Here is a 23,739-nt window from a genome sequence, read left to right on the forward strand (position 1 = left end):
AGGCCACTGGTGAAGGTGTAGCATCAGTGTCAGTTGAAGCCCCAGGACTAAAGGGGTAATGCAAAGAAGCTGAAGCTTTGCATCATGAAGAGAGCCTATGAGAAGCTACTGTTGAAAGTGCAGCCTAGTGAAGCAGAAGACCCCAATGTATTGGAGATGCCAGTACCATGGGATAACCACCAAGAACAGCAACAGCAGTAGTCAGCCTGACCCTAGAGTGCTATAGAGGACAGAGCTGGAGAAGTGATACAAGTCCTTTGGAGGAGCCCAGATCATGTGGGGATTCCAGATATTGGAACAAGAAGCTGTGAAGTTGAAGAAGTTGCCTCGGAGATCCTAAGATGTTAGAGACACCAAAGCAGTGGAATACCTGAGGGGGAAAGCTGCTAACAGGGAGTTCAACCAGCCAAAGAGAAAGAAGTGTGCTGCAATCAACATAGCTGAAAGGAACTGGAGATCTGAAAAGCATATTGACATCACAGAGATGCAGAGTTTGAAGTTTGCCCAGCTAGCTTTTGGTGTTTCTTTCGTCAAGTATTTCCTTTCTATGATGTTTCGGAATGGTAACATATATCCTGTGCTGTATGTTGGAAGTATGTGATCTGCTTTAATTTTATAGGAGATTACAGTTACATGATTGCATGAATCTCAGAAGATTTTGGATTTTTAAACATTGTTGAGACTGTGATTGACTATGGGGACTTTTGAAGTTGGACTAAATGCATTTTCCATTATGTTATGACTACAAGCCTGTGGGGGCCAGTGAGTAGAATGTGGTGGTTTCAATAGATTTGGCCCCTACAAAAACATGTGTTTGAATGCTTGGCCCACAGGGAGTGGCACTATTTGTAAGTGTCACCATTCAGTAGGAGGGTGGGTGGGGCTTTGAAGTCTGGTCCAGGCTGCCTTCAGATCAAGACAGAGAACTCTCATCTCCAGCTTCACATCTCTGCCTGCACATTGCCATGCTTCTCACCATGATGATAACAGACTTAACTCTCTGAAACTGTAAGCCAGCCCCAATTAAATGTCTGCCTTTATAAGAGTTGCCTTGGTCATGTTGTCCCTTCACAGCAATAAAATCCTAAGACACATCTTCTACAAAGCCTGTCTATAGAAGGTCTGACATAGATTCCCTTGACTAAACCTTGTTCTTACTCTGAGTTAGCAGATCAAGATACTAGAGTAGAGACAGGCAGGCATTTTACCTTTAGCTCCCAAGCTAGCCACTTAGGGGTCACAGTCTATGCAAGGTGGCTACCTTTGTGTCATCCATTGTCTGGCAAGAAAGAACAAGGCCCACTGACAACCCATGCCAACTTTGTGATCAGGATGACAAGGAGCACAACTTCCCACCATGTGGCCAAAGACAAACACTCTTCTGTACCAATCTTTATGTATTTATTCACACATTTGATAAAAATGTCACAGTTAAGAGCAAACTCATTATGATGACACAAGTAACTGTACAGAGTCAAATCACAAAACAAAGGGCAAACATAACTGCTTAGTACCTGAGCCCAGCACACCCGCACACACATACATGCTTACACTTGCTCACAGACTCACAGGCATTCAACTACAGATGTTAAATTCAAATAAAGGTTTTGTTTTGTTTTGTTTTTTTCCTGTTAGGTCCTGGGAAGAAGGGAAAAATGCTCACTGAAAAACACTGGAGCTTCTCAATGCAACTCTCTGCTCTGCCAACAACTGAAAAGACAGAAACACTGGGGGAGTTAGTTGTTTCCTTGGCACAGATCTAAATAGGCAACAAGAAGGTTAAAAGGGTTATGTTCACCTTGGGTTTAGTTTCCTTTTTCAACACCACAACAGGGTAGGTAGCAAGCAGGAAAAGAAAATTTCAGCTATATTAACTCCAGGAAAAGAGAAGGATATAAAACTTGATCCCTATTCACCATAAAGAAACCAGCAAGGCCAGGCACCTATCATCTGGCTATGATCTTATCCAAACTGTGTATATTACTTTTATGTCAGCTCTGGAGAGGAAACACTTTAGAAGACCAAGAGGGTCACATAAGCCCCATCCCTACCATATTGGTATTGGGCAAGACTCCATCTGCTGGCCCATATGTCAGCTTAGTTTTGGAAACTCTGAGGAAATGGCACAACCACTATCCTTCCAGGACAGCTCAGTCAATCTGCAGGGGGAAAATAGTGCCAAACCAAACAAGACTAGGGAAAGAGTTGTGCTCAACCTCCTAACTCCATTTGCTACAAGGGTTAAAAAGAAATCTAGTTATTTTTAAGATGTTTTGTGTGCACTTCCACTGACCCTATCAAAAACACTGATGAATCAAATAGGAAGCTACCATCTAGAGGAGTTTATCTCTGGTGTTCCTGGCAAATGGGCTAAGGCTACGGCAGAGGCCATGATCCAGTGAGCACAGTCTATGAATACAGAAAGGCCAGTTAAGATGAAAGCTGGTTTCATCAGATGAGTCAATGTCATGGTTTTCTGCAGGGGGAAGGATCCCTTGGTACAAACTTCATGTCTTTAAAGATAAAGCAAGGCGAGAACAAGGCACTTAGCTCAGCCAGAATTGTTCACACCACCACAGGACTGTTACCAAGAGCACTCCAAAAAAACCACTTAGTGAGAACCAGGGCCAACCACTCTCCAAGTGACCTACAGAACTGAAGGATATCCAGAGCATTGCATAACCAATGGTGGCATTTGGAATGTCAACAAGGAAGCTTCTCATAAGGAGGCAGATAGGATTCATCTCCTTCTGGCCTAAAGTGAGAGGTTGTTCCAGAGTAGGTCAGCATGATACTGGATCTCACAACAGCTGGCCTGAGAACATGACAACTCCACAATGTCATGGTCCTCTGCTTGGTAAAGAGCAATAGGGCTCCAGATGAAATCCAACTCCAGTTCTAAATTCTCTTGCACTGACAGTTACAGCAGATGTCTTCTAACAGATGTGACTTGTCCCTGTCTTGCAGCAGAGCTGAAGGAGCAAGGCAGGGCTGGAAGTGCCTGTCTTTCCTTATCCCAAAGGCCTTTAAGCATACTCAATCCGAGCTGGGCCACAGCTACCCTCATTCTTCCGCTCAGGGGACGGAGCAGTGGCCTTGGCCTCACTGCTCATTTCCAGAGGCTTAGCTGAGATATAGTCCTTCACTTTGATCTCCATGTTCTTGGCTTTCAGAGTGGCCATGTGCAGCTTCTCCAGGAAATCTGGCATACCTATTGGGACACAGCAGAATCTAGTCAAGCTGCCATACTGGTTAGTTTTTGTTTTTTTTTTCAACCTGACCCAAGCTAGAATCATCTGGGTGGAGGGGAACCCCAGGTGAGAAAATGCCTCTATAAGACTAATCTCTTCTAGCTGAATGGGCATGAACATGCATGGTGGATCTCTTTGAGTTCAAGGCCAACCTAATCTACAGAGTGAGCTCTAAGACAGCCAAGATTACACAGAGAAATCCTATCTCAAAAAAACTGTCCTCTAGGAAAGTTACGTGGGGGCATTATCTTGAATAATGACTGATATGAGGGTGCCCATTTACAATGTGTGGTACCACACCTAGTCAGGTGATCCTAGGCTGTACCAAAGAGCAGGCTGAGCAAACCATAGAGATCAAGCCAGTAAGCAGTGTTCCTCTACGGCCTCCACTTCAGTTGCTGCCACCAGGTTCCTGCCCTGACTTCCTTTCATGATGGACAAAAGCTATAAGATGAAGTAAACCTTTTTTCTCCCCAAGTTGCTGTTTTTGGTCATGGTGTTCATTAGAGCAACAGAAAACAAACTAGGACAGCTGCTAAACAAGCCAGTGACAGGCTCAAAACCAAAGCTTATTTAGAGAATAGGTAGGCAAACAATAAATACCTAACTTCCCATCCTCCTCCTGAGGGGTAAGGAACTACTCGAGCACCAGAAGAAAGTAAACTGTATGAAGAGTCACACATGGCATCTTACACCAGTAATTCCAACACTTGGGGGTTGAAGTTTTCTAAAAAAGGGTTAGAAGTGGAGGGTGTGGCTGTGACATGCAGCCTATGTTAGGTAGTAGCCCTTTCTTCCCCTAAGTAACTGCCCCACAACTAAGTTTTCTTGGCCAGATCTTATAGCCTTAAATATTTTGGTCTTATTACTTTTGTCACCTAGGCCTTGATCCTCCTGTCTCGGCCCCTGCAACCACTACTGAGATTACAGGTGTGCATTACCAACCTAGACACAACAATACTGAACAAAAAGATACATGTCAATGAACACACCATTTATATGTGAGTCTTAAAAACTCTCCTCTGGGTTAAAAAAAATTCCTTTCTAGAACCTCTGTTTTTCTTACACCTTCAAATCCTACTTAGAGGCTAGAATGAAATAGGAAGATTTTTCAAATTCCCCTCAACATGACTACAAGAAGTATCAACCCTCCTGTTGCCATTAAGAAAAAAACAAAAAACAAAAAACAATTCGTTCAGCTCAGATTCAGGCCCGCCCACTGTGCATTCCCCTACTTACCACTAGAAACCATCCAACTGACACAGTATCGAGGAAACACAGTCTGTGGATTGTCACTGTATGTCAGTAAGTAGTCAAAGCCATTCTGGAAAAGAAACACAGCAAACATGAGGACCACAGCAACCTCTACATCCGGGACCAGAAGAAGCGCAATATCCTATAGACATGAAAAGCACAGAGGCTGCTCTTCATAGAAAGGCCCTTTACTATCTTGATCCCAGTATAAAAGAGTACACTAATAGGGAAGTTTTCTTTGTCCAAATCATGACAAGTATCATGCAGCCTCTTGAGAAGATAGATTTTTTTCATGGGCATCCAAAATTTACATGTTAAATAGAGGGTGCTATGGGACCAGCTTCCAGTGAAAACTGGCACTAAGTCTCTAACAATTTTCTAGCCAAAACATTAAACACACATTGTTGTATTTTGGTGTTAGAGAAGGAAGCCTCAGGTGGACTCAAGATTATTCTGTGTCTTTTTTCTTTTATAATCCAGCCATGTGTCCTTACTAATAATGTCACTGTCCTAAATTTTAGCTAGGACTACAATATCTGCTTCTGAAAATCTTCCCAGCAAATCTTCAAACATAGGGTAGCCTTGAGGACCCAATACAGATGCCCAATATTTACAATTTAAGGATCTCACCTTCCCCTTCTGCTCTTAGTGCTAATAGTAACTGTTTAAAGAGCACTATGCAGCTGGAGCTCCCTTAGATTCTTGCAGCTCCACAATGTACCACTCTCTTCCATTTTACAGATGGCCAGCTTGGACACAGAAGTGAGAAAGAAAACTCTAACCACCAGGCCTACACACCTACTGTTTTTTGGCTCAGCCCTCTCATACCTAAATACCAAAAAGGACCCAGGATTATTGAGGTGGTTAAAATGCCCTGATCCTCCTGGGTATGGTGGCACATATCTGTAGCCCCAGCATTTGGCAGGCAGAGGCAGGAGACTAGGCTACAAAGCAAACAAAATAATGACCATAAAAGAAGCCTGAAACAGCTGTGTTCTATATGAAGGGAATAAAGAACAAATATTCTGTCCATACTTCAAAAGCAGAGGCATCAAGACTCTGGACTGATAAATCTTAATAGCAACCTACCTCCCCATCATACTCAAAGTATATTGTTAAGTAGCTATTCATTTCTTAGCATATATTTGAATGCCTGCCATGTCTGGCACTTTGCTAGGTGCTGCATAACAAACATATCAGCTCTTATCCTTGCCCTTAGGAGCTTCTGATTACGAAGATAAAGTGCCCTGGCTGATATTGCACTTCAGTGGTAGATCCTTTGCTTCAATATGAGGCTTTGGGTTCAATTCCCAGTACTTAGGGAATAAGTGAATGATACTCTAATAGCAATTCATACTGAGCACTGTGGGAATATGCACAAAGAGGTAAAAGGCACACCTTAGGAACATGACCAGACCAATCACAAAGGCTGCTTACATGACAAAATGAGCTCCAGCAAATAAAACTTTTAAGTTATTCCATCTGTGGGACTAGAGAGATGGCTCAGCAGATAAGAACACTTTCTGCTTTAGCAGAGGATAGGGCTTCAATTCCCAGAACACACATGATAGTTCATAACTATTTATAATTCTATTTCTAAAGACTCTGCCACCTTCTCCTAGTCTCCAAGGGCACAACATACACATAGTACACAATATAGAAGCAGGCAAAATGCCCATACACACTTAATTTAATCTAAAAACCAATTGCCTCAAAATCCCAAAGTGGAAAATTAACAACAGCAAAAATTAAAGACCAATAAGTAAAAGAAGAGACAGAAATTGTAAAATATAATTATGGTCTGTTTTCAGTATGAGATCTGCTCAGAGTTCAGTCCAAATACGCAGAACATCATGGGCCCTTCTTACCTCTAGCTGGTGGTTGTTTATTTCAGAACTGAAAATTGGGAGTTATAGGTTGCCTGCCATGTGGTAAGAGCCCATAATCAGAAAAAAGCCCCAAATTATTCACTGGATAAGGCTCTGCATCCTAAACCAACAGGATGAGGAAGATGGGAAGGGAGCAAATCCCAGACTATGGGATGGAGGCAGGAATTTCTTGTGATCCAGGAACATTAAAAAAATTGAATCAAATCAGCACACCATCTTCTCTTCTCTACACTGGCATTCCTTTTGGCAGAATGGTATATTTAAAACTGTTTCATTTCTCACTAGTCTCTTGATGTTTAATTATCTCATTTCCCATAGACAGGAGCCTGAGAGTGTTGATTATACTATATCCATAGACAGGAGCTTGAGGGTGTTGGTTACACTATATACACAGACAGGAGCCTGATAGTGTTGGTTATACTATATCCATAGACAGGACCCTGATAGTGTTGGTTACACTATATCTAGTCAGGAGCCTGACAGTGTTGGTTACACTACATCCAGTCAGGAGCAAAAAGAAATGAATGTGCCCATGCTGCCTACTGGCATTTGTTCAGCTAGTTTTCTTCATTCACTCTTAACAGTTCTGTGTTCACTCATGAAACAATGCTGCCCACATTATGGCGGGTCTTCCATCCTGCCTCAAGTAAGGCAATAAGTGGTAATCCCCTGCAGCATGAGAGATGGTTTATGCTTGTTATCAAGATTGACAACTTTGGAGATGGAGAGATCGATCAATAGTTAAGAGCACTTGCAGGCTCAATTTCCAGCACTTACATGGTAATTTATAATAACCACTTGAGTCACATGTCCCAGGAAATTCAACAAACTCTTCTGACTCTGGCAGCACCAGGACACACAGGTAGTAAGTATGCTGACATACATGTAGGCAAAATATTCATTCACATAAAATAAAAAAATTAAAAATTCCCAAGTGATTCTTGGTTGGCAAGTTGTCACTTAAAACTAACCACCACACAAAGACACAATTCAAAAGTAGTATAAAGAATTAAGCATGCCAGGCAGTGGTATATACCTTTAATCCCTTAGGGGGTAGGAGCTGAAGTAGGGGTGGAGACAGGCAGATCTCTGTGAGTTCAAGGCTAGCCTGTGAGTTCCAAGGCAGTCAGGACTGCACAGAGAAACCCTGTCTTGGAGGAAAAAAAAATAGGCAAAATTTCAGGGCAGATGGTGGATAGCTTCTTATTTCATGTGACTCTATGAGTGAAAAGTCAGGGTAAGAAAGGACAGACCACATTCCAAAGAGAGAAGAAACAGGGTAACATCAGTAATTACAAACTGAACAACAGAGAAACCAGAAAGTTATACAGTTATGTAGGGAAAGAGCCAACAGTTCTAACAGGCTTACCCTGTAGGGGCAGGAAAGAGGTCAGCCAAAACCATAAAGCCGCTCTTATCACAACAAACTGATGAGCCCAGACATAGGACCAGTACTCTCATGAGCCTTAGTCAGTGGGCAGACTTGGTGTAACAGTGATGACTCCTGAGAAGAACAAATTAACTGTCATTCTCCAAAGAGCTACTGTCAGGTTCCTCTCAAGAGGTGGGCTACTATTTGAAACTTAAGCGACTTTGGGGCCCTGAAAACAAGGAACAGTTGAACTAAGAAAGTCTGGAACCAACTAGGCAAAAAGTATCTGCATGGGAGATAGCAATAAGAGGCAGTTCTGGAGAGGGATGGGTCAGACATGGACATACTGAGAGGGTCACATAGCAGGGGGCTCAGGCAGTGGAGGGCACAGTGGTAAGTGGCTCTACCTTATATGACACAGAAGGAAGCTCCATAAACTAAGTACTGCAGAGACTCAGGGCTGTGGCTAGCAACTTCACGGCTTCCACAGCCTCTAGAGATGCCTCCTAGTCACCTGTGATTGCTGCCAGGCGAGACTGCAACTCCAGAGACCAAGTCTACCACATTGCTGGATCTCCAGAACCTTCTTCCTGTAGGATGGTTCATTGATGGATATGTTCTGAAGGCAGTGAGAGACCTGAGGGCAGAGGGCCTCCCTTTCCAATGCAGAGAGCCTCCAGAGTTTCTGAGAAACTGCCTGGCCCACAGGCCTCAAACTATTCCATACAATAGAAAGAAAAAAAAAAACCCACCAAACCCATTCTATAAAGCTAACATCCTGATACCAAAACTAAATAAGGACATTAACAAAAAAGAAAACCCTATATCACTCTATTTTTATTCAATATATTGTTCAAAGTGTCATCTAGCAGTAAGGCAAGGCAAAGAAAAAAATAGGAGGGATATAAATAGAAAAGGACAATAGATGATAAAAACATATCTATGTTTATGAACCAGTAAAATGGCTACATGGAGCTGAGTTAGCTCAGAGAGGAAGAACACTTGCTGTACAGTTGTAAGGACATTAGATCTCCAGCACTTGTGTAAAAAAGTTCACGTGTGGCTGTAACCATAGCTAACTAGAGGGTGAGATGGGAGGGTGGGCAAAGATAAGAGGATGGGTGGGACTTGCTGGCCAGTCGGCCTACCCAAAAGGTCTGGGTTCAATGAAAGACTGTTTCAAGGGAACAGGAAGGACAATGATAGAAGAAGATACCTGGGTACAAAGAGGAATGGTAGAGCTCTCATAGTTTCCGATTTTAAATCATATTACAAAGCCCTATGAACAAAACATGGTACTAGTATAAGAATAGAACAAAGGACTTACACATGTAGCTTCAACTTCAACAAAAGTGTCAAAACCAAAGTAGTAGAGAAAAGACATCCTTTTTAACAGTGTTAGGAAAACTGGATATCCACATGTACAAGAATGAAACTAGGACCTCGGATCTCACCCTACCTCAAAACAACAACAACAACAACACCCTGAAACTCTGAAAGTACTAGAGGAAGACAATCTAAGATACCTCCATAAGCAAGAACTCTCTGAATAAAACTCCAACAGCTCAGAAAATAATAAGAATTGACAAATGACAAAAGTGCATATACTCATGCACATTTGTAATCCTGTCACTAAGGAGGCTGAGGCAGGAGACCTGCAGATTTGATGTCAGCTTGGACTACACAGCAAGTTTCAAGGCAGCCTGGCCTGGGCTATATAATGAGACTGTCTCAAAGAAACAGATAACAACAATAAAGTCATTTGTGACCTTTCTTTAAGATTCAGAAATTATTTATTTTAAAGATTTATTTAAATATTTACTTTTAATAAGAGTTACATTTTCTAGACATCTTTGAAACAAGCAGGAAGTGAGACCAGGGCTCGCAATGTACCTAACAAGTTCCAGCTAATTCTAATGCATACCTCATCCCAATTTTTTATTTTATGTCCGAGTATTTCACTTGTATGTTCTATATATGTACATGTGTGCCTGGTGTCCATGGAGATAAAAAAAAAAACAAAACACTAGATTTCTTTGAATTTGGGATATGGATACTTGTGAACCACCTTGTGGGTTCTAGAAATCAAATCTGGGTCCTCCGAAAGAACCATAATTTTTTTTTTTTTTTTTAAAGCATTTGAGATAGGATTTCCTCGGAGGTTCACCTGCCTCTGCTTCCCAAGTGCTGAGATTAAAGGTGTGTGCCACCACTGCCCAGCACAAGTGCTCTGAATCACTGGGCCGTCTCTCCAACCCACAAACTATAAATTTTCCAGTCACCCTTGAAACAATCAGGAAGCAAGACCAGGTCCCACAATATACTTTATAAGTTCCAGCCGACTCTAATGCATACATTCTGGCAAATCACCTCTCAGCAGTTCAGAAAAAGGCATTCCTCGAAAAAATTTCAAACCTTCAACACTCATCTCTAATGAGGTAAAACTCACCTCATCAAATGACTTGTGAGGACGGATAACCATTTGGGATTCATAAGATCTGACCCTGACAAACTCTGGAGACTCTGGCACACTGGGGTGTTCCACCGCACTGTAAGGAGAGAGGGGGATGACTATCCTGGCACTAACCAAAGGTGAGGCGAGGATAAGTGGGAGTGGGGATCTGTAGAACCCTGTCTCAATAAAACCAAGCAGTTAATGAAATGAATGAACACAACCCAGGTTGTATTCATGGAATATGAAAGTTTCTTTGATACTATAATATATGGCTCACAGGCTGTATTTCTAGTTTTACCTACATTAAAAATTCAAAACATTTAATTAAAACTTAAATTTAGGTGCTGTGGTCTTAACCCCTTTTGGAGTGGGAAGGAGTCAAATGATCCTTTCACAGGGGTCATCTAAGACCACTGGAAAACACAGATACATTACAATTGATAACAGCAGCAAAATTATAATTAAGTAGCAGCAACAAAAATAATTTGATGGTTAAGGGTCACCACAACATAAGGGTTACAGCATTATGAAGGTTGAGAATCACTTGTTTAGGGCAATAACTCAGCAGTACCATGTTTGCTTAGCATTAGTAAGGCCCTAGGTTCTACCCTTAATACCAACTCCCACCCTGCAGTCTCCCTGGTAGTTGACAGCCTATTCCCTGAGTAGGGATGGATGGGCACTGGCTGCTAGGAAGTGTGCAGGGCATTCATGAAGACAAAGCCAAGGTCCAATGGGTGAGGCACAGCTAGTGGAGCTCAGCAAGTACTCCAGCAGTTATACATACCGTGAAACCAAGACCATAACATTGTTTTCCTGATCCACGCTATACCGCCGAACATAAACATAGTCCCGAGAGTACATTGGATACTGAAAAGCGAAGTGAGGCAAGATTAGTGTTCTGCATCTCAGACTTGACAGGAATAAAACTGAAGTAAAAATACTCACAGGAAAATGGGTTACCCAATGAAGAACCTCAGAACCACTGACGGCATCTCTCTCAATCACCTCTAACTTGATCACAAGGGCATCCCATTTTTTCCTGTACTCTGTATCCAGCTGCAAAAGAAAAGATCCAAAACAGAGATGCAGAAGTTTCTCTGGGAGGTTGGATCTCTGACTTAGAGACATTATGGAGAAATAGTAATTTGACTAACAGTACCAACATGTAAGAGGCATGCATGGCTGTTTATTAGATGATTCTCATATACAGTAAGATTCTCACTTGCATCGAGGGGGATTCTGTGAATGTGTGTATGAGTGTAAATGTTCATGTGTGCACCAGTGCATGTGTAGATCAGAAGTCACTGCTGCATGTTTTCTATCTCTCCACTTTATTGAGACAGGTTCTCTCGATGAACCTGAGGCATACTGGTTTGACTGGACTGGCTGGCCAGCAACCTCTGGGGATTCATCTAGCCCACCTAACCAGTGCTAGGATTACTTACAGACATATGCTGCCACACTCAGCTTCTACATGGATGATACAGGGATCTGAACTCAAGCTTAAACAGCAAGCACCTTACCCACTGAATGATTCTTCCAGTCCCCTGAGGGAATCTTTTTTTCTAACTTTTATGTGTATGGTGTTTTGCCTGCATGCTTGCCTGATACCCATGGAGGCCAGACGATGTTAGACTCCCTAAGACTGGAATTATAGACAGTTGTGAGCCACCATGTGGGTGCTGGGAACCTGGGTTCCCCAGAAGAGCAAACAGTGCTCTCAACCACACAGCCACTTCTCCAGCCCACTTCAAAGGAGTCTTAAAAATGCAACAAGACACTGATCAAGACACTGATGGCACACACGCCATCAGCAATTCAAGAAGCAGAGAAAAGGATCAAAAGTTCAAGGCAATACTGGACTTATATAGGGAGACCTGTCTCAAAAACAAAAACAAAAAAACAAAAAACAAAAAACTGAAGATGCAGCTCAGGTACTTGTCTAGTAAGTTTTATCTATGTTCAGTTCTCATTATCATGTGTGTACATATATGCACATACACAAAAACTATGCAATAGAAATGTCTATGGAGATACTTGAGAGAGAGCCCAGTGGTTAAGTGCAATGGCTGCTCTTCTAGAGGACCCAGGTTCAATTCCCAACACCCACATGGCAGTTTACAACTGCCTGTAACTCCAGTTCCAGGGGGATCTGACACCCTCACACAATGTACATAAAATAAAATTGATTATTAAAAAATGTTTAAGGAAGGACTGGGAGGAGAGGAGAGATAGGAAACTGCAAATGGGATGTAAAGTAAATTAATTAATTAGTTAAAATGTCTGTAGAATGGGGGTAGTGAAATGTCTCTGTGGGTAAAAATGTTTGCCACTTATTGTAGTTAGCTTTTTTTGACAAAGCCTGGAGTCACCTGAGAAAGGGATGTCCAGATAAGACTGGAGTGTGAGCCTATCTAAGGAGGACTGTCGTGATTGTTAACTGATATAAGTGGATCCAGCCCACTATGGACAGTACCATTCCATGGAAATGTGTGTTGGGGTAACTTTTTACCCTGGAAAAGTGTGCTGGGAGTATCCTTTTTTACACTCTATGAAGGTAAACCTCTGCATTTGCAATGGTTAATTCTGTACCAGGAGAGCTAAATGCTGGCAGGAAACTGGCATTGTCATTTCTATGGCACATCGCCAGCCTCCTACTCGGATACTTGAAGGTCAGACAGACCTCTCTGCCTAGAGGCAATCTAAACTTGTATCAGAGGTTTGTTGCACTGATTATTGGTTGTAATAAAGAGCTGATGGCCGATGGCTGGGCAGGAAGTAGGGGTGGAACTTGGGGTAGGGGTTGGGGGTAGAGACAAAGACAGAGAGAGGTGATGCACACCGGGAAAAGCAAGCAGACGTGGGAGATTTGAAAGTGTACATGGAGAGAACAGACATGAACCACAGCAGAGAGAAAGGTATAGAGCTAGCCATGTAGCAGGTCAGTGGCTAGATAGTCAGGTTAAGTCAGATAAACTAGCTGAAAACTGCCCTAGCAAAAAGCCTAAGCTTTAAACTGTAATAAAATTCTCAGGTTATTATTTATACCACTGGTGGGTTAAAGAAAGTCTCATTATAAAGGTGGTCCTGGACTGTATAAAAAAGCAGGCTATGTCCATGGCACACAGCTCCCTGCAGACAGGACAGACTGGGTTTGCCTGTAATTTTATACCAATTAGTCTGGGTTTCAGATACTTTCCAAAAGTTGATTTTTCTTTCCTGTTAGCAGCCTGTTCCATCCTCAGGAGTGAAAGATAATATGCTATGTCCTGAATGTGTTCAAAGTAGCAAGAAGATCATGAGAAAATTTATAAGAGGGAGAAACTGTGTAGAAAATTATACTACACTCCCAAAAATGCCACCTTAGACAATGTCAAGGTTTTATTCTGCTCTGAAGGGAATAGAAGAGAAACATTCTGTGTTTCCTATAATGGCTTAAAAAACAACAACAACAAAAAAAACTGGACATCAATCTTTAGAAGTTCCTCCTCCTTTCTACCAGGACAGTTGAGAGTCTACATACAAATCAGCAACCATCTGCTAACACTCTGCTGAATCTTAACATCTTTGGCATCTCTCGATGGCCTTGTATTAAACTTTTTAAATGCTTGGCTATCTAAATGATTTTGTTTTAATGGGTCTATTTTCCTTTTTTTTCATAGATTTTTTTTTTTGTGGAGAGCAGTTGAGCAGTTTCAAATTAGGAAAGCAAAAAGTTCCTCTCTATTTCTCTTTCTCTCTCTCTCTCTCTCTCTCTCTCTCTCTCTCTCTCTCTCTCTCTCTCTCTCTCTCTCTCTCTGTAAGGCTTTACCATGTAGTAACTCCAGCTGGCCTGAAATTTACTAGGTAGACAAGGCTAGCTATAACTTGTGGTGGCCCTCCTAAGTATTGGGATTACAAGTCTGTACCACTGCCTACCCAGTATTGATAGATCATTGACTATAGTATAGAGTTCATAGTGTGTGCTAGACATTGTGTGGGTTTTGACAAGTGTCTAGAATGATCTACATTTGAATCATACATTACGTTACCTTTCAGATTGGCTTTTATCTAGCAATATACATGTAAAAAAAAAAGAAAAAAAAAGAAAGAAAGAAAACATGAGCCTGGAAAAGTGCAAATAAACAGTATTCTTCCATAGTTCCTGTTTCAAGTTCCTGTCCCAACTTCTCTCAGTTACTGACTGTAACCTATAAACTGAAATAAACTCTTTCTTCCTAAATTGCTTTTGGTCAGAGTCTCGGCAACAAAATGAAACTACAACAGTGCCTGACTATATATAAGCCTAACAACCTGAATTCAATACATAGAACCCACAGAAAGGTGGACAAGAAGCAACTCTACAGAGCTGTCCCCTGGTCTCCACGCATGAACCTGCACACCCTCGGTAACAATCAGTAACAATAATAAAACTTAAAAAGAAGAAAAAATAATGCCTGGAGAAAATACAATAGATAACATGTAAAGATATGATAATTCTAAATCATTTTAAACAGAAAAAAATCTCAAAGTATGAGCAGACATCTGATGTAGAAATTCAAGAAGCATTTCTCATTTTCTTTCATATCAAGGAACTAAGGAACTTCAAATACAGACATCGTATGCATCAAAACCAAAATGATTAAACTTACAAAATGTAGTGCCTAGGTCAAAGTGCCTTGTGTATCTTAGCTGCCGTTGTTGCAGCTCTGTAGATTCAACCCAGGACACCCCACACATAGTATGCAATGTTCCATTTCTCCAGTGTTGTTTTTACTTAAGACAGTCTCATTAAGCTGACCAGGCTGGTCTTGAACACATTTTGTACCAGGAAGGTTTCAGCCTCCCAAATAGCTGGGATTACAGGCCTGTTTGGGATCGGTTCTAATGCTTTGATTTAATCTGGAATCTGCATGTCCAAATACTGAAGGTCCTTGTCCTCAATTGGTTTTTGATCGATCAATAAAGATGCCAGCAGCCAATGGCTGGGCAAAGGGAGACGGGGCGAGACCTTTAGATTTGCACTAGCTAGGAACTGGGAAAAAGGAGATAGAGAATTGGCATGACTCGGGAGAGAAGGATGGGATGTAGGAGCCGCAGGAGAGAGAGCTAACCAGCCATTTGAGAATTCAGGTGGCCATTGGCCACTTCCATAATAGACCTGGGGTAGCAGGGAAAGGTTTAGGAGTACCTAGCCTTTGAGGTAACCAAGGTATTTTAAAATTAACTGGCATGAGAGAGAGAGAGAGAGAGAGAGAGAGAGAGAGAGAGAGAGAGAGAGAGAGAGAGAGAGATTCATTTGCAAATCCAGATAGCTCCTGGCTGGAAGCACACAATCCACTGGGGGACCAAAGAGGTGTAGCTAAACTCACCACTACATAGGCCTATTCCAACAGGCTTAGCTTTAGTGGGTATTATAATCAACAAACTAGTTATTGAAAGCTTGACAAAATTGACGGCAGGGAAAAGAAGAACACTTACATATTACTAGTGGAATTACACACTGGTGTTAGTAGATTATGAAAATCAGTATGGAGGTTTATCAGAAAAATTAAAAACAGAACTACTCTATGACCTAGCCATACTTCTGGGCATATAACCTATACACTCTATATCTTACTATAGATGATTACTGCGGCACCATTCACAAAAGGAAGGAAATTAAAACCAAATGAATGGATAGTAAACATGTGGTACTTGTATACAATGGAATTTTATTCAGCCAAAAAGAGAAATGAAATTATAAAACATTCAGGAAGATGGTAAATCTTGAAAGGTAGTGATGAGATGGGAGGACAATAGACCACTCTCGATAGGAGAGTTGAGCAGGGTTACTGAGGGTAGAAATACACAAGGGGAGGAGGGGCAGAAAGAAGAAGGGAAGGGGTGAGGGGGAAGGCCAGCAAAAACAAATTATGTCTGAAAATGCCATAATGCCTAATACTTTGTATACTTATTTTATATTTTGAAACAGGGTCTTTCTATATAGTTCTGGATGTCCTGGGGCTACCTATATAAACTGAGTACTGGGATTAAAGGTGCACGCCACCACATTTAGCTGTATACTAATTTTTAGAATTAAAAATCAAAATTTGAAAATGGAGTATCAGAAAAGACAGTTCTATGTGGCACTTTGGGAGATCTCACCTTCCCCTCTCACTTTTGTTTTACTTTTTTTTTTTTGTTTTAGTTTTCTTTTTGTTTTGTTTTGTTTTCGAGATAGGGTTTCTCTGTATAGTCCTGGCTGTCCTGGAACTCATTCTGTAGACCAGGCTGGCCTCGAACTCAGAAATCCACCTGCCTCTGCCTCCCAAGTGCTGGGATTAAAGGTGTGTGCCACCACCGCCCGGCAAATGTGTAGCCCAGGCTGGCCTCGAACTCGTGATCTTTTTGCCTCTGCCTCCTTCAGCAAATCCTACCGGAGTGCGCCACCACTACCGGCTTAATGTTTTACTTTTATTGTTTTGGAACAGAGTCTCTCTATATAGCTCTGCTGTCCTGGAACTAACTAGCTGTGTAGACCAGGCAGGTCTCAAATTCAAAGAGATTCATGTACCTGCCTCTGTTTCCTGAGTGCTAGGATTAAAGGTATGTGCCATCACATCCAATTCTTTTATTGCTTTAAATCATTTATTTGTTTTAACTTGTTATGTGTTTCTGACTAGCCTTGTATTTGTTATACAACCCAGGCTTGCCTCTAACTTGCAGCAAATCTCCTGCCTCACCTTCCAAGTACTGAGATTACAGGCATTCACGGAGCCAAAAAGTTCCATATTTGGAGAGAAAATGAACTCACCTGAACATTGAAGAACTGTCGGGGCGTCACATCTGTGTATGTTCCAAAAACTAGAACGACAAGAGGGGTGGGGGAGAGCTAGGAAACAGCAAAGCAAGGCAGAGACGACATGTATCAAGGAAGAATATGAAAAGTTTGTCATCTGGGAGAGGAAAACAAACAAAAATTTGGCAAATTTTCTTCAGTAGGGCCAGGATAGATGGTTTAGGAAGCAAAAGGAACAAAGCACCGTGTGTGGGCATCATGGACACATGTCAAAGGCAGCAGGGCGTGGCTCACCTCGGTACTGGTAAAGGTGGGTGCCGGTAATTGGGCGCCGCCACAGCTTGAAGTGTTTCTTGTCCATCACCATTTCCCATGGTTCTTCTTTGTCTTTCGACTTTTCATTCCCTTCTATTGGGCACTTTGGTTCAGGAGGGTGATTCTCAACTCCAGAACTCTGAAATATATTTGACATTTCCTCCAACCGTTTCATCTCATTAATGGACCTGGAAAGACAGAAATAAGTATGATGTCCATGAAACGAAGTATCCAAAGACCTGCAAGAAGACAAGTGTGGTTGGAAATAGCATGTTGCCTTGGTGAATAAAAACTGAATTGTTAAGCTTGAATACAAACTAGCCTAACACTTGTAATTAGAATAATTAACCAGTTACCATTTCTAAACCTATAAAATGCAGAAAATAATAGTACTTTCCTCGAGTTTGTTGTAAAAATCACTTATTCAAAAGTGTTCAAAACCTGGCACATAGCCTCAAATAACTTACAAAATTTTTAAAAAAATATTTATTTGGGTATTTTTATTTTTCATGCACATAGTATACATGAGTAGGATCCTTAATCCTGTTACTTAACTGCATTTCAAGTCCAGGAGTGAGAGAGGAGGTCAGAAACTAGAAGTCATGCTGTGGGCAGCAAAGTGAGAGATTCATGTATCAAGGAAGACTGAGAAGCTGAGCCATCTTCAAATATTAACCACCAAGGTTTGTACATGTGTCTCTTGACACTCCCATCCTTCTATAACACAGGATCTCACTATGTAGGACAGCTGACCTTGTACTACACCTCCACCTTCTTGCCTCAGCCACTTGAGTACTGGATTATAGACTACTCCACTAGGTAAGACTTTCTGCTCCCCTTTTAGGTAGACTGTTTACTTCCTGTATTATTTTTCTTCCCTGTTTTCAAATTGAAATATAATCTACAGAGCAAAGATTTACCCTTTGCAGTACATAAATTCAGTGCTTTTTAAGACTACTCAAAAAGTTGGGTATATACTTTCAGGCAGTTCTCTCACTTCTCATTCCTGCCAGTCATAAGTCTGTCTTTATTTCCAACATTTCAAATAAATGGAATAGTGGCTGGGGATGGTGGTGGGAGAGATAGAGGCAGGCAGATCTTTGTAAGGCCAGCCTGGTCTACATAGGGAGTTTGAGGACAGCTAGAGCTATATATTGAGACCATGTCTCAAAAAAGCAAAAACAAGCAAACAAAAATGGAGTTATACATCTGTCCCTTTCATCTGGGATTTTTCCAAGTTTCATCCATGTTGGATTTTATTCCTTTTCATAGCTGAAAAACATTCTATCATATAAATAAATATACATATATCACCTTTTGTTTAGGAGAAAACAGGCATCTGTGTTGTTCTCACTTTGGGGCTATCATGAATAATAAGAGTTTCTATGTAGATATGTCTTCACTTCCTTGAGTAGAGTCCTAAGAATGAATCTGCTAGCTCATGGTAACAACGGTAGCTTTATGCTTACCCCCTACCAAGGGTATAGAGATAGACGCTAAGGCTTTATACACACTAGGCAAGCACTCTTACCAGCTGAGTTACACTGCCATCCCCTACTTTACTTTTTTGAGGAACTCTCATACTACTTTTTGTTTGTTTGTTTTGTTTTGTTTTCTGAGACAGGGTTTCTCTGTGTAGCCCTCTCTGACTGTCCTGGAACTTGCTCTGTAGACCAGGCTGAACTCGGGAGATCTGCCTGTCTCCCTGCTGGGATTAAAATTATGTGCCACCACCACCCAGCTTTCTTGCTTTTATTTTAAGACAATGTCTCACTATGCAGCTTGCTGGCCTTGAATTCCTGGGTTCTAGTAATCCCTTTGCCTAAGTTTCCCAAGAGTTACAAGTGTCCCACTGCATCTGTCTCTTTAAATTGATCTTACAGGTGTGCATATGTCACCATGTGTGTAGAAGTAAGAGGACAACTTTTAGGAATCAGTTTTTTCCTTCTATCCCGTTCCTGGGGTAGAGTCCTGGGCTAGCTATCTCTCCTGAGCTTTTAGTCAATTCTTCTACTCTGCCTCCCAACTGCCATTAAAAATTTTGGGGCTACAGATATGGACACATCTAGCTTTTTAAAAATGTTGTGTCGGGGGATCAAGCCCATGCTGTTAGAAGCACCGAATCCCTGGCCCTATTTGCTTTTTTAAAATTCAATTTCATTTTTTGAGACAAGGTCTCGTTGTGTTCACTGACTCACCTGAAACTCTATGTAAACCAGGCTATTCCTGAACTCAGATTTTTCTGCTTCCTGAGTGTTGGGATTAAAGGTGTTTACCACCATGCTCAGTCTCAATGTTTTATAGGTTTCAGAGTTCTAATAAGTTTTGTGCTTTATTCTTTAAATTTATTAAGACTTCTATTCTTTTTGATGTTGTAAATGAAATTCTGTTCATTTTCAGGTTATTCATTATTTACTGATTTGTTTGATCTGCAATCTTTATTAGTGCTAACAGTTTTCAAAGTTTAATGATTTTCAGAAATTCTTAATTTAAACTGACAATACAGTATTTGCTGCAGTTTTACTTATTCCTGTCCAGTCTGGATACCTTTTATCTCTCTCTTCCCCAATTTCCCCGATATAAACTCTAAAACATTGTTCAAAGGAGGGAGTGAGAGCAGTGGCTTATTTTGTTGCTGACCTTAGAGGGAAGTTTCATTTTCTCAGCACGCTGTAAGCTATTTTTAGATACTCTTTATAAATCTGAGGAATTTCCCTTCAATTCCCAATCTGTTGAGTGTGATTTTTTTTAAAGGTAATATATGTGGTTGCTTTTGTTTATATTTTTATCTGTGCACCACTTGTGTGCCTGGCACCCTCAGAGGCTAGAAGGTGCACTAGATTGTCTGGAATGGGAGTTATAGATGGTTGTTAGCCATCATGTGGGTGCTGGGACTTGATCCCAGATCTTCTGGAAGATCAGCAGTGGTATTAACCACCAAGTCATCTCTCCAGTTCCCATGATTATTTTAAATTATGAAATGAAGTTAGAATTAGTCAAATGCAACTTCTCTAACTTTTTTCTTTTTTAAAAAAAATTTTTCCCCCAATACTTGAGAGAAACAGGCAGAACTCTGAGTTTAGGGCCACTACACAGTGGAGACCTTGTCTCTGTGTGTGTCTATCTATACAGTTTTCACAGAAGCCTAGATCTCCTAGAATAAGTTTCAGGGTTTGTGAGGTGCCCAAAGTGGATGCTGGAAACGGAATACTGGACCTCTCTGTAAAGAGAGGCACGTGCTCTTACCCACCGAACCATCGCTCCAGACCCTTAGTTTTCTTTACAATAGTATCATGCAGCTCAGCCTAGCCTCAATGTGCATCTGAGGTGATCTTAAATTTATCTTCCAGATAGGTGGTGGTGGTGATCTTTAATCCCAGCACTTGGAAGGTGGAGACAGAAGCAGCTGGACCTCTGAGTTCAATGCCAGCCTGGTCTCCAGTGAGTTCCAGGATAGTCAGGGCTATACAGAGAAACCCTGTCTTGAAAACAAAACAACAACAAACTTATAATATCTCTACTTACAGAATATTGGGATTACAGGACTGTGCCATGATACCTGGCTATATGGTGATGGCTTTTTGCATGTTCCCTCTAACAAGTGGGCTACATCTGAACTCCTGTATTTTATTCAACTAATGTAGCATATTAAATTAATTTTGTTCATGGCACAGAATCTTTTTTGTATGTTGCTTGATTTATTCTTTTGGTATGTCTGCCCAAAGGGCTATAAAATTCCTAAAATGTGATACTACATAGTATGGTTATATAGCAGGTATAGACATAGATTGGTATAATAACCAACAAACTGGAATTATGGACATATCTAAGGAGGTAAGAAAATTTCACAAAAAAAAGCACAGAGGAATTCCTATTGCTTTTATTGGGGTGGGGGGAGCATTGGTTGTTGATGGTGTTGCATGTTTTATTTTTAAGACAGGGTCTCATTAGGCTGGCCTCAAACTCTTGATCCTTCTTCTGCAGCCTTCCAAAAGCATCTATGCCTGTGTTTATTTCTTAAATACAATATTACATTGTAGAGATAATGCTTATATGCACTGTTGTGAAAGTATGCCTCTGTCCTTCCTTGCCTGCCTAAGGTACCTTCTGATTTGTTAAAATAAAAAGTCAATGGCCTATAGCAAAAGGTAAGATAGACAGTGGGACATCCAGCAGAGAAAGAGAAACTCTGGGAAAGAGTCAAGGGCCAGGGGTGGGAAGATTGGATATATGAAACTGAGGAGAGATAACCAGCCACATGGCAGAAATTAGATTAGCATAAACGGGATAACTGAGTTATGAGCTAGTTGGGAAGGAACCTAGCTTAAGGTCTAGGCGTTAATGCATAAATAAGCCTCTGTGACAGCATTCAGGAACTGGGGCAGACATAGAAAAGCCCAACAATTTATATTATATTTAATATCTCTTATTCTTTAAACCTTTTATATCTGAAACATGTTTAGATTTTTTTTTTAATGTGTTTCTATAAAATTGGTCAAAGGCCCTAAGCTAGGGAGGTCATAGGCCCTAGGGGAAATCAACTACTACTGTTTTGTTAAATGGTCAATATTTATGTTTATACCCACAGAGTAGTGCTCTCTCTGTCATGGTCAGAGAAGGTTTCTTTTCCCCCATAGGTGGCATTTAATGTAGAGACGCAAAGTGCTGAGAGAAGCAATTTGAGTGTTTAGCCTTAACCAAGACATCAAGACTATCACTAGTCTTTTCTCATCTGCCCCACCTATATGCAATGATTTTGATACTTCTCCACCCAGAACACAAGGGCTCTGCTACATTTCAAGAACCTAGTACCTGGATCAGTGAACCCATTCCTCTCAGATCAGTGATTCCTTTCTCTTTGGATCAATAAACCTTTCCCATTCTGGATACACACACACGCACACGCACACACCCCAATCTCAAAAGACTGGAAGGTCAGACCCCAGTCAAAGGAGAAAAGATACAGTTGCTAATTTGTGTTAAAAATACAAAAATCAAGCATAATTCCTGTCCCAGCTGCCTACTCTAATGCTTTGATGAGCAGTGCACCTTCTAGAAGAGTAACTTTTGCTGTGCTGAGACACTTCAGTTAGAGTGGTGGTCTCTTTCTTTGCCATCCTTGACTTATTTCTAACACAAGGCTCAGGGAAGTTAAGAAATACTGTTTTCAACAGGATGTGGCTACTGTACTCATGAACTCACAACAGCTATGGTAACTCGTGCAAGATCAAGTCAGGCAACATTCCAGCATGGATAATGTAGGAGCTCATGAAGCCCCGCCCCAAACTGAGGAGTTATTGACAGTTTATGCTTGCTGGAGGAAGAAGAGCCATTGTTTTCTGGAGTTGTCAGGATGTCACAACTATGCACATTAAAGCAACACTAACTGGACTCAGTGGATCATGAAGAAAAAGAAAACATAAAGGTACAAGTGGTATTCTCTGAGGTTCTAGACAGAATAGGACAGTAGAGTTAGGAATAGATAAATAGATATGACCAAGATATACTGTATACATGTATGAAATTGTCAAAGAAAATAAATAAAATAAAACGTGGTTTGTATTTTATAAATAATTTTAAATAGTAAGCAGAAAAGAAAACCTGCTGGTTGAGTAGGCTGCACATACATAAAAGGGTGCAATTTAAAAGTAAGTCCAGCCCTGGGTGTGGCCATGCACATACACGCCTGACCTGCCTTACAGCATTTAGGGAGCAGTGAGAAAGAAGGATGGAGAGTTTGAGGCCAGCTTGGGTTACATAGTGAGATCCTGTCTTCAAGGAAAAAAAAAAGAATACAGAGTCTGAGGATATAGCCTAATAATAGTGTTTGTGTAAGCCCTGGGTTTAACCCCCATTGTATAACAAAAGATCAAGGAAAACCAAAATTACTGACATACTAAAATAAGAGTAACTTCTACTAAGTTAACGACATAAATTTTATTTTATTCTCTACAGAGAAAAATCACAGCATGCTATAATAATGTATCTTTACATCTGCCTCCTTTGCTAAACCATGAATCTCTTTTAACTACAGTTCCAACTCCTAGTAATGTTTAATGAATAAACTGAATAGATAAAAACATAGAAGCAGACATCAGTAATTCAAATTATTATATTAAAACATTATATTAATATACTGGAAACCCAAAACACACCAGGAACAATGGCATATGCCGGTAATCTTAACATTAAGAAAACTGAGGCAGGAGAATTCTAATGATCCAGGTCATTTTAGACTAAAGTTCCAGGTCAACCAGGGATAGATAAAATACTGCTTTCTCAAAAGGGGGCTGTGTGTAAAAGCAAATTATTGGCATTCCAAGACTAAATGTTCGAGCAGTTTAGCAGTACCTCCTAGAGAGGTTTGTTGAAGTCCTGGCTCTGGTATACACTAATTGTGTGATCTGAGATTCATTTTACTCACCCCAACCCCCTTGGTT

At 40.9% G+C, this 23,739-nt stretch overlaps 1 protein-coding gene across 1 annotated transcript in view; it reads right to left on the bottom strand.

Moving 5' to 3' along the window:
• Positions 1-1,379: 1,379 nt before the first annotated feature.
• The window catches only part of Stard7 (StAR related lipid transfer domain containing 7), a 28,370-nt gene continuing 6,010 nt past the window's right edge, over positions 1,380-23,739 (bottom strand). Inside the window, exons 2-8 of the mRNA XM_028755785.1 lie at positions 17,279-17,487; positions 17,000-17,049; positions 11,170-11,280; positions 11,009-11,091; positions 10,216-10,315; positions 4,491-4,575; positions 1,380-3,211 (exon numbers count right to left, since the gene is read on the bottom strand). Of these exons, the coding sequence (XP_028611618.1) occupies positions 3,027-3,211; positions 4,491-4,575; positions 10,216-10,315; positions 11,009-11,091; positions 11,170-11,280; positions 17,000-17,049; positions 17,279-17,487 (823 nt within the window). The 3' untranslated portion in view covers positions 1,380-3,026. The remainder of the gene's footprint in view (positions 3,212-4,490; positions 4,576-10,215; positions 10,316-11,008; positions 11,092-11,169; positions 11,281-16,999; positions 17,050-17,278; positions 17,488-23,739) is intronic.

This window comes from Grammomys surdaster, unplaced genomic scaffold (assembly GCF_004785775.1).
Source record: "Grammomys surdaster isolate TR1022 unplaced genomic scaffold, NIH_TR_1.0 129, whole genome shotgun sequence".
Lineage (NCBI taxonomy): Eukaryota > Metazoa > Chordata > Mammalia > Rodentia > Muridae > Grammomys > Grammomys surdaster.